Genomic DNA, 12,295 nt, shown 5'->3' with positions numbered 1-12,295 from the left:
ATACTATTTAAATGAGCTGGTGTTAGCTATTCATATTTGTTAATGAACTAGATATGCAGGGCTATAAGAATGAATGTTCTGATGCTTTAAATTTTAATATCTAGAAATCAAGGGTAAGGACCAATTACTAGAATTTCCACCCTTAAAGGAATAATTAATAACGATATAACAAATGTACGGCTCCAAACTTCTAAAAAAAAAAAAAGTTTAATTTTAAAAACTTAAGATCAATAATTGAAAAACAGCCAAAACAGTAATGTCGAGCTGTAGTAGTTTGTGATCATGGCAGCTTTTTGTGCTGGTCATGGATCATAATTCTAAATGTTTTAATATACAATAATCCATATGAGTGCATTACAGACCCTGTTATCACCTGTAGTTAATGGTGCCTGTGATACAAATGAACAGGCTGTTCTTTGCTCTTACCTTTATGGTAAATAAACTAGCATTCTGGAGTCACAATAATTAAATAAAATGTAAATCCCTAATCTCATTTGGCTACTTGGACCAAGAAAGTTACCCGGCTATTACCTGTCTAGTTCTAATGATTAGTAATGATTTATTGTTCTTTTTTTTATTGTTCCAAAAGTGCTCTGATGTGGTGCCTTGATGTCTAATGAAAAGAAATTGGTCTTAAAAAGCTACTCATTGTTTATCCTGACTCTTAGATAACACATTTTTCTTCTGATAAAATATTTTTCTTATTTATTGTTCAAAACACACACTATAGACAATAATTCTAATTCTGGTGCTGTTTTATTTAGTAGTGTTTTATCCCTGGTGCCTGGCTGTCTACCATCATACCTCAGCACATAGCTTGACTCTGAGATAAGCCCCCTCTCCTTTGCTTTTTCTCGCATGCTTTCTGTAGTTTGTCTGCAGGATGCAGGTTTTCAACTGAAGAGCGCAGTGGAGCTCTTACTGTGCCTTTCCGGTTCCAGCACAATCAAAGTTTTGTGTTTAGAATTGTCCTTGACATTCTTTCGTCCCACAATGGGGTGGACACAGTGTGCTGGAAACCATGACATCATTATCATTGACACAGACTTAAATAAATCACCTGCATCTTGGCCTCTTTCTGCTTATTCAAGGATTCTTCATCTTAAGGAAGAAAGTGCTCTTTATTTTTACAAACCTTCGTCCCAAGGGTGACTGGAAAATGCAAACTTTTACAAGTGTTTTAAAAACAAATACACTATGTGGTTTTAGACACTGTATGCTGAGTCAGAGGGGTCTTGGAAAATGTTTAAGGTTAGGCGAGAAGCGAAACGACAGCCGGGTTTGCCTTTAATTCAGGGGAGATGTTCTTAACCTGCATATTATCATGTCTTTCTGGAAATGGATTCGCAGAGAAACTTAATTAAATAGGCATATACACATGGTATTTCACACACATACCTGAACAGGATTAGTGTTTCATTTTAATAAATTGAGCCTAATATTCAAAGAAAGGAAAGGTCGGCGCTCAGTAAATGGAAGCAAAGTACACTCTAGGTAAAAGTGATACCATCTCAGTTGCATAATCTTTGGTAAAAGAGGGTTATAGCTCAAGTATTACTACAGAGTGCGAGGCACACCAAGTGCCACCTATACATTTGTATGCCCGGCATTTAATAATTTGGGAAGCAACCACCTACTGTAACTTCTCTTTACTTTTTCATAAGAAAATGACAATGAGGAAGGAAGTGCAGCAGAAATCTTAAACATTACCACTATTATGCAAAAAAAAAAAAAATTGCTGTTAACTGTTTTCCCCTCAGTGACTTGATCTCTCAGATGGAAAACTTATGATTCTTCTGACTCTTGGCTACCAGAAATCACATGAGATGAGCGAGGAAGAAAGACACAAAAGCTATATTTATAGCCAGTACTGAACTTCTCAGAAATACCTTAATTTAATTCCTCCCAGAGACTGATAAAAATATCAGATGAGGGAGCTTTTCAACCAATCGATTATTACAATTGACAATACAATATTGCCATATATTGAACTTCTAAATGTTTTATGCAAAACGGCCCCGTGAAAATATTCCTTAAGTAAGAGAGAAGTCCAGGGCCAGAAACAGACTTGAAGTGGTTGTGCAGTTTAAACAAATACCACTCAAATCATCTGACTGTTATGGGTAGTAGCATTAAATTAGCGTCTATTTATATCGGGGCATTTTACCTTAAAAGGCCCATGCTTTTTTAGTTCTGATAATATACACAGATAGGCGGCAGGCTACTACTTGTAAATCATATATTTTAATTTTGCTGTAACATTTGCTAGAACCTGCTTTTCTCCCAGATAATTATGACTAGAATGCGATAAGCAAAGGATGGTCAGGATAAATTTGGGAATTTACAGAGGCCTATTTATATAAAGTTTCTCTCGTTTTAAGTAAAATGATGATCAGAGAGATGTTTATCCTGGATCGTGTTTGGTTCTCATTAGTTTTGTTATTGTAAAAATACAATTTTGTAAAAAGCCTGTGTTTAGTTGACTTGCCTGGAGCGTTTTTACCTGTCAGCTGCCCTTCTCTGCCCTCTCACACACTCTATAATGTGGGAGGCAGAAAATTTAAGATCTCTCCTGTTTTTCAAACTCTCCCTAATTTAAAATATGGCAATTTTTGGAAAAGAGCCTTTTATCACCTATGAATCTTCAATCCCAGTGTTACATATTTCCATCTTCGTTGCCACCTTGAGCTCTCGTTACGTCTATGTGTCTTTCTTCAGAAAATGACTACAATTACACTTATGCTGGAGCATAAATGATAAGGAAGAGAGAGATTTACGGAGCGGTAGGGACAGGCCTAAGGAAGGTATGTTTTAGAAGTTTATATAAAACAGTGAAACAGGTGTTTTTTTGTTTGTTTGTTTTTGTTGTTGTTGTTTTTCAAATACCTCCGGGATCCTTGTTTTATAAACTGAGCACTTCAAGTTTTTATATATAGAGTTAGGTTTTTTTTTTTTTTTTTTTTTTTTTTAATATATGCCTGCATAGATTAGCTCCATCGTAGCCACTCCAAGGGGGAAAAAGCGTGAAAATCTGACTGGCCACTAATCATCCAGAGTTACCCGAGGCACAGCAGCTAGCCTGCCTCTTCCTAAATACAAATACTTAGTTGCTTTTGACTCGTATTGAAAAAATAATATCTTTCCCCCTGTTTGTCACTAGAACTGCCACCAGAAGAAAAGCCCTCCGTTTGTCCCAAATAAGCACCTCTGTTTTTCACAGCTTGCAGTAATGCTTAAAGTAAATAAGTTCTTGTGTAGCTAGCACTATTGGATTCATTCAATTGCCTGAACAAAGCTATTGTTTAGCGGTTTACAACAAGCCTTTTCTCTGTTTCCTTTAAAAGAATCTTCCTTGTTCCTGTGGTTGGCATGCTTAGTATAGTAAGCCTTTCTACAGTTTTCAAATGCTAACGATAATTTTCCCCCACAGAAGAAATGAAGGAAGACTATGACACTATGGGGCCTGAAGCCACGATCCAGACCACAGTTAACAATGGTACAGGTAAGTGGTGTCTACTACGCCGAGGTTGTACCTGCCCCATGTCCTGTGGCCCTGGGGGGTGAGGAAGAGAAACACGGCCCAGGCACACGTGTCCCTCCAAGACTTAGCAATTGAGTCAGGCATTCCAAGTCTCCTGTTTTGGTCTCAGATCGGAGTTCCCTTAATTTCATTTTATTTTACTTTATTTTTTTTTAAATTTTCTTCAGCAAGTGTACCTTTCATTCTTAAACCCCTGATTGGCCTGTGAAAGTTGAGAAAACCGAACTGGATGTAGACATTTTTTCAGAGCAGGGGTTAGGCAAATTTTTGGTAGTGATTTTTATTTTAAAAGACTGCATAAATAATCACAAAATTAGAATGTAATAAGCCTCTCCTGGCTACCACTTGATATTAGTCATTGAGAATTCAAATGATATGCTGTAATTTAGACTGTAAATGTTTTTTTCAGGAAGACAAACCAAATTTCCGTGAACATTCCTCACAAAAATTGAACACCTGAGCTCCTTTTTATTCTTTCTGCACTTTTAATTCTTGCTCCCTCCTCTAAATAATGTCTTCCAGGCAGAAGGTTTAGAGCGAGGAGACAATTTCACTTCTTTTTAATGAAGCTCAAAAAATTACAGTAGGAAAGCAGTAAGCAGTGTTATCTTCTACTCTGCTCCTGCTGTGGAGTGGGATTTCAGGACAGTGGTGGCATTCCATGTTCCTCCCCCAAAACTGCACGGCATCTTCCCTCAAAGTCCCGCGTCACCAGTGCAAATGTACATTGACTCACTATGCTTATCTCTCTTTTCCTGGATAAGGCTAATTATTTTTGGTGTTACAAACAATCCTTCACACGGCCAGTACAGATGTTAACCTAGTGCCCCATATCAGGTTATCTCTCCAAACAAAACAAAACAAAACAAAACAAAACAAAACAAATCGCATAGCTATTTCCATGCAACCCACCAATGAGAAAAAAGTCACAGTGTTATGAAGTTTTAGAAATGTGAATAATTCAGATGATAGTCCGATCTCCCTTGTGTTGATACACATCATAATAAACTGCTCATGCTGTGCTTCTATTTAGAAAGTCCTTATTAATAACTTACAAGGCACTAATTCACCTTGTTGGGTGTAAAATAAGAGAAATAATGAACAATTGTAATTTTTCTTTCATTTGAAAATGTCAGTGTAGGGTACAAAGATGAAACTGCGCAATGTGGGATTAGGGAAAAGGTATAGAGTTAGGAAAGATTAATCCTACTTTTCAGGTATAGCTCTGGGGATCACTAGATTGTGACCTTGGGCATGTCAGTTATTCTCTTTGGAACTTAGTTTCCCCACCTGAAAAAGAAATAAGTCACACTAATCGTTTCTTAAGACTATGTCCATGTTTATTAGTCTATGTTGCACCATATAATATAGAAACAAGACAAAATAATTACATGTAAAAGCATAATAATGAAGAAATAGCATAAATTAGATACTTTCTATAATGTCCCAACTCATGGGATCAGAAATGGCTTCATGTTTTTTTTTTAAGATAAATGTTACATTTCAACTTCAAGCATAAATAAATCATAATTCTTATTAACTTTATTAGGCATTCAGAGTGTCACAAAAGTAATTTATCCCACAACGTGACAATTTGCTAGCGGTTTATACACTTGAAGTCTAAAATGATATTAAATAAAATTTATTTCTGTTCAAAAGATTCAAAAATCAATTCTGAATGTGCTTTCATGTGGCTTTAAGGTCTCTTTTTCTGATACTACTTACTATTGCTTATAGTTGTTCATGTGTAGTCAGTCAACAAATAAATAAGCATTCACTGAGAGTCTTCTGTATACACCATTGGTGCACTTGTGGTGGAAGATGGGCCAGGAAATTTAAGACATGGTTATTATTTAGTTTGGGAGATGAGACTAACAAAGAACAATAAGAGAAATACGTGATAAATATGCAACAAATGGTAGGAACTGTAATTATTTCACATCCCCAAAGTGGGAGAGATGCTATGGGTTGAGTATTCAGAAAAAGCTCCATGACAGAGGTGAAACATAAGCTAAGTATATTTTCAATGAGTATAGAGAAGCGAGGAAGAGCTTTCTAGCAGAGGAATGTGTGAGCCAATGAAGGAAATTGTGAAATCTATTCAGAGGATGGTGAGTAAAGGATTCGCCTGAATCAGAGGGTTCTAGGAGGGAATACATGGGAAATGAAGCTGGACATTTAAGTTGAAGCCAGCTGATGGAGGATGTAAAGCACCAGCTCAAAGAGTTTGTGTCATGTTATACTACCGTGATTTCTGTGGGGGAAAACCAGACTTTGAGAGACCAACTGGAAGTCATTGTAGTTACTCAGGTGTGAAGTGACAAAAAGCTTGTCCTAGGGTGGTGACAGTGATGAAATTAGCAACATGATTTCTTAACAACCAGTCGAATCTCTGGGTGATGGAATCAAAATGGCTTCAGGATTACACGTCTGCATGTTTAGAACATGGCAGTACTTGCTATTTCTAGATAACAAGGCGGATCCAATTTTGAGAAGATCTTGAGCTAGCCTTTAGATACGTATTGTCATATAAAAGTTATATATGGATGTGACTATGAGAAGGCCCATTGGAAATGAGGAAATGAAACACAGGAAGTCAGGGCTGGAGACATAGATTTGAGACTGATGCAAATATATTCCGATAGTATTTAACATCATAGGACCATGGCATTAGCCATTGAGAGTGTATTTATTGAAACAAGTAAAAAGCTGAGGCCAGGGCTCCTGGTGGGTAGGGAGAAAAACCAAACTCATTGAAAGAGAAAAGATTAAGGTAGAAAAAAAATAAACAACTAGAAGGCAAAGAAAGAAAGTTTCAAAAAGTACAGAATGGTCAATTCAATCAAAAGATTCAGATAACTACAGTTGAAAGAATGCTGAACAAATACATTGGGCTTGGTAATTAGGAATTGACAGGTGACCCTCAGTTTATCACTCTGCCCTTTTAGAGAATAAATACATATTTCTTTACAACCACAAGTTGCTGCTTCTTATCCCCCAGAATCTTTTCAATTGCTAAATACACGGGGAATTGAAAGAAGACATCTTTTCTGGTTGAAATTGCTCATTAATGGACCATCTCTTTGTCTCTCCCCAAGTCCTAAAAGATCCAGCTACCAGCTGACCTTCTCTAGCCATCCCCACTTACAATGATTATCTTCTTCCGGTGAATGCTTATTGAACAAAACACCTAACCTTGCCATAAATTCTGTCGTGTGTTGTTAATTAATGTGCTGTCTTTTCCAAATTAGATTGCAAACTCTGAGAGCGTGGATTGTGTCTTAGGCTACTATATTGGCTATAAGAGCGCCCTAATTTTTTTTTAACTTTACCCTTCAATCTTATTTTTTAATTTAAAAAAAAACTTCTTGTAATTATTTTTTAATGTACAAGGTTATATTTAGTATTTTAGGCATACAATATAGTGATTCAACAATTCTATACAATACTGAGGGCTCATCAAAATAAGTACACTCTTAATCCGCATCACCTATTTCACCCATCCGACCCCACTTCCTCTCTGGTAACCATCAGCTTGCTCTCTATATTTAGGAGTGCTTTAAAATGAATAGGCTCTCAATATATTTTTAATGAATAAATAGGGAATTAATTTAATATCAAATATCATTTTTCTTTTCTAATCAGAGCAGAACCAACAGACTTTGAAATAGATACATTCTAAACAGCTTAAGCAAATTTTCTGATAAAAAGTGCTGTTATTAATGGGAATAAGTTGTGAAGGAAAGACAAAGCCAATGTCTCTAATACTCCTCTCTGAATATTCAAACACACAGAATTCGCTCCTAACTAAACGTAAGGAAAAGACCTCTGAATTTCCTTCTCAGCTCTACACATCTGCTAAATAGCAAAAATTAATTAAATTCATCTAAATGGAGAGAATAGTCTTTAAGAATGTAAAAGTATCTTCTTGGTATATTCTGCTAAGTTTAAAGCTGCAAGAAGCCGTGGCAAGAGTTTAGTCAAATAGAATCACAGAATTCTAAAATCAAAAGTTAACCTACAAATCAAGTGCTTAATTGTGTTTTGATAGTTGAGGAAACAGTAGTAAAAAATGCCACATACCTAACTTGTGACATATTTGGAAATAAAATCTAAGTTACCTGACATAACCTTTCCCCTCAGAAGGTTTTTCACCGCTCTGAGATGTCCTACTAGAAACTATGCTATCATCTTTGACTCTTACATACTTTATCTAATTAGTCATCAACTACTATCATTTCTACTATCACAAATAGCATATATCACTTTTATTTCTCCCCATCACGTTTTTCACTATCTTGATTTAAATCCTCATCTTTCATTTGAGCTGTTACGATACTTTGTTAACCGGACTCATTTCAATCCCTAATTTCTTTAATTCACTCTTCACGCTAACAAAGTTAGTTACAAGTTGTTTTCCTAGCACTTGGGGCATATGGGTCATTGTAACTCAGTCTCCCACACCACTTCATATCCAACCTCGTATGGTTCTCCACTGCTTTCTGAATGAGTCGGCATTTGAGTTGAGTTGGCATCCTCATGATGTATCTATCTTGTCTTTACTACCCCTTCCTAGTATATACCTCAACTCTGAAAGACTCATTACTATTTATACTCCTTTGCCTTTGCTTATGATTTTCCATCAACCTAAACAGCTACTCATTCTTTTTAGTCTGACAGCACCATACACATTCTTAAAAGCCATCTCCACCAGGAAGTCATCTTCTCCCACTCAAGATTACTCCTCAAGATTCCTTAAAGATCTTCTTATAGAATTTATGAATTTCCTTTCATATTATACTTAGTTGCCTGCAGGTATGTTTCTCCCTGCTAGATTGTAAGCTACTTGAGGACAGAAATGGTATGGGGTTTTGGTCACTTTATCACTATAGATCCTAGAATGGTCTAGGTCACAAAGAGTTTTTAAAGAGATTTAGGGAGTGAATGACAGACAGACACCACCACTTGGGCTTCCTTTCATATTTCCAGGTTGGCATATTTTGATACCTGGTATGCAATTGCCAACCAGACATTTTCATCTCTCATTACTCTAATCTCCCAAATGAGAAAAATTCAATTACATTTGACTGGTCCCCAGCCTTTGTCTTCTCCTCTATTAGTCAGTCCATATTCATCCTTATAACTCTTTTCTCATTGTTTGAATCCCCTTCTTAGAATCTTTAATTGCCTCTTAGTACCCATAGACAAAATTCACATTCTTCGGACCAGTGTTAAGTGCCATCCATTTTATACCAACAGTGTTCCATTCTCATCAGACCAAATCCCTTGGTAATACAAAAAAAGGATCGCATGTATGCCAACCTCTGAATCTCTGCCCACGCTGTTCCTTGAGACCCTAATATTTCACTCCCTTTCCTCTGCTTATGTAAACTCTACTCACCCTTCTGTTCCTCAGGGCCAGTTCACATTCCATTTCCTTAATGTGGTCATCCTAAAACACCTCAAACCACGTCAATCTCTTCCTTCTCTGAAATTCCACAGCCCTCAGGTGGACACTGCTAATTTTAGCATGTTGAAGTGTTCCTCTTTATAATGTTTACACCTATTTTACCTAGTTAATTTTGTGAAGACAAGAGATTTCTTGTGCTGTAAAATGGGTGTAGATTATCATGCTAGGATAGCATAGGATTGTTGAGGTAATTAAATAAGTAATATTTATTAGCCTTAGTAAGGGCCCCAAAAATATTTGCTTTAAGAAGGGACTATACCTTCTTTGCCTAAAGGACACAGCACAGTAGTGAACTCACATGGTAGGTGTTATGACAGGTATAATGAATGAATGAGTGAATGAATGAATGAATGAATGAACAGTTGGTGGAGAAAAAATAGTCTCTGAGAAGGGAAGCCACAATAAAGGAAAACATTCCCTGTGAAGGGGATTCATTCCAGTATCTTCAGAGAGTGAAACCAGGATTTAAGTCCCTGAAATCAACTTGTTAAAGGCAAAGAACCACAGTGTTTATCACTATATTTTTTTCTACAACAAAGTTAGATTAGCAGCAGCACAGCAAAGTTGATTTATAGCATGAGGTATTGCAAACCCTGATTTACATCAACAACTTTCTACATTGCATTTAATATTTCTACATTGGTTTTAATGTTTTAAAAATGAAAGAAATTGTATGCTCTACCACAGAAGACAAACAATGTCCTTTTATAAAGGACCTTACGTCTTCCGTATTTTAATCAGATTCAAATTCAGAATAAAATTATTATGTAGAATTTTTAAACAGGGAGGGGGAAAAACATTTTCTAAGAAGATTAGAGAAATGGGAAAACTTAGGGGCATTATAAAGCCTACATGCTAGTAGTAGCAAGGATCTATCATCGGTGCTTGGTGATCATTAGCATTAATGCGGTTCCACGTGCATATCAAGACCCAAATAGGCCCCTGATGTTTTCCTCTTTGAATGTGTGTAAGTTATATTTATTCAGACAATCTAGTACTCTAGTCATAAAAGGCTATTAATAACCACCTGCATCTTTCCTTCCTTTGCTGGGAAAAGAAAAGCACCTTACAACCTTACATCTAGAAACTGGGTCAGGGCAATTTAGGTCTCAGTTCTTAATCTTACAGAACAGAATAAAATTACTGCCCGAGAACTAACTATATTGACTCCAACTATAGTCATTAAACATACTTCCAATCTTTTAAGAATAATATATGAATACTTTTGCACATGGAAGGCAAACGTTGGTTCGGAATGGTTCAGATTAGTCGAGAGTCAGATAAACAACATTTGGATTTTGTCTTTATCAATTACTAGTTCATGAACTTGAGTAAATAAGAATTCATTTCTACATCAGGAAAGTGGAAATAATGATTACCTATGTACAAAGTCCATTGTAGGGATTAAATGGTATATTATTATCACTTTTGAAAGAGAGGGAGAGTGGGGGTGGGGTAGAGGCAGAGGGAGAAGGAGTAAGAGAATCTCTTTTTAAAAATTTAAATCCAATTAATTAACATATAGTGTATTCTTAGTTTCAGAGGTAGAGTTCAGTGATTCATCAGTCTTGTATAATATCCAGTGCTCATAGCATCACATGCTGTCCTCAATGTCCATCACCCAGGTACCTCACCCACCTCCTCCTCCTCAGTTTGTTTCCTATGATTAAGAGTGTCTTATGGAAAAAAAAAAAAAAAAAAGAGTCTCTTATGGTCTGCCTCCTTCTCTGATATCATCTTGTTTTATTTTTTCCTCCCTTCCCCTATGATTCTCTGTTTTGTTTCTTAAATTCCACATATGAGTGAGGTCATATGATAATTGCCTTTCTCTGATTGACTTATTTGGAATCTGATGTGGGGCTCAATCTCACGACCTTGAGATCATGACCTGAGCTGAAATCAAGAGTTGAATGCTTAACTGACTGAGCCATCCAGGCACCCCAATGATATATTATTTTTAAAGTACCTGGTGTATTGCCTAACATACACTGATGCTGACCCTGATTTGTTTATCTTGCCAGTTTGTATCTACAGGCAAGCTTTAAACCAATTTTATACATTAAGAAATAAATGGATCCTAAACTGTTTCCTCCCTTTACACTGGTTCCTCATTAACTTCTTTTCTAGAAAACAAAAATGCAGTATTTAACAAATTTGTAATGGAAGGACTAACCAGTCAATTTTGAGAGCCTTTGCCAATTAAATTCTTTTGACGTCTTAGAAAACCAACCAGACAAGCTATAGGACAAAGGTCTTTTCACTGCTCCAACAATGCATTTGAGGTTTAAAATATGAATATTGAGAAGGAATTGCTTATTGCTTAGTTTTTTATCTCATTTCATCTCTACCTAGCATCCTTTTTTAAACGTAGAAGAAGATGTAGCGGTAAATACAATGTGTATAATGATGAACTCTGTCAAAGACTTTTCCTTGATCACTGACTAGCATCAGGAATCATATGTTGTTTTTCTTTTGTTCCGAATGACAAACAAATCAGCAAATAATAAAACGTTCATCACTTTACCGAGAAACCTACATTTATTCTTTCCTCTCAGATTAGTAGTGTGTAGAATTTGAACTGAGGCTTGAGAAAGAAACTCTAAAGAAATAGAAGATATAGTTCTTGTCCCTAAGGAATGCAAAATCCTGGAGCACCTGGCTGGCTTAGTCAGGGTTGTACGTTTGAGCACCACCTTGGGTGAAGATTATTTAATAATAAAATCTTCAGAAAAATTGTAATGACATGAAGGTAAAATTTACAATAAATTTTAAATTTATTTTAATAAATTATAATTTAAAAATTAATAGCTTAATTAGCTATTCAGATCAATAGTCACTTAAGGTGACCCTACTAAGTTTAAGGCATTTTGTATTTGAAAAATACAATGAACAGTCACCGTCATTTAGGACTTACCTTCAATTGGGTAAATAAAATGGTAATAAGAATAAGGTGAATAAGAAATGTGTGTAAAATGTTTAGCACAATGTTAGACATAATAAATGTTCAGTTGTTGCTAGCCATCACCATCATTATTATTAACATTATAACAATATATGGATGAAGATGTTTTATTTGAAATACAAGCTCTGTTGGTTCAAGTGGAAGGTGTTTGATATTGCAGAGGGCTCTTGACAGTGTAGGGTGAAATATTGGAGACGTGAGGTAGAGCAGCACCTTAAGAGACTGCAAATTTCATAGAAGATTTTCTTTAGGAAAAAGGCTTGTTAAATATGGCTCTATGCAAAAGTGAGGCATAGAGAAAGCTGAAAATGTAAAAGGAGAC

General features: G+C 35.9%; 1 protein-coding gene across 5 annotated transcripts in view; it reads left to right on the top strand.

The window, feature by feature from the left end:
• ZEB2 (zinc finger E-box binding homeobox 2) overlaps positions 1-12,295 on the top strand; it is a 135,013-nt gene that overhangs the window by 93,526 nt on the left and 29,192 nt on the right. For all 5 annotated transcript variants that reach the window (XM_072789091.1, XM_072789092.1, XM_072789093.1 and 2 more), the window contains one exon: positions 3,431-3,502. In XM_072789091.1, coding sequence (XP_072645192.1) covers positions 3,431-3,502 — 72 coding nt within the window. The remainder of the gene's footprint in view (positions 1-3,430; positions 3,503-12,295) is intronic.

This window comes from Canis lupus, chromosome 20, assembly GCF_048164855.1.
Source record: "Canis lupus baileyi chromosome 20, mCanLup2.hap1, whole genome shotgun sequence".
Lineage (NCBI taxonomy): Eukaryota > Metazoa > Chordata > Mammalia > Carnivora > Canidae > Canis > Canis lupus.
The sequence above is the reverse complement of the archived record's forward strand: the minus strand, read 5'-3'. Positions and strand labels throughout refer to the sequence as shown.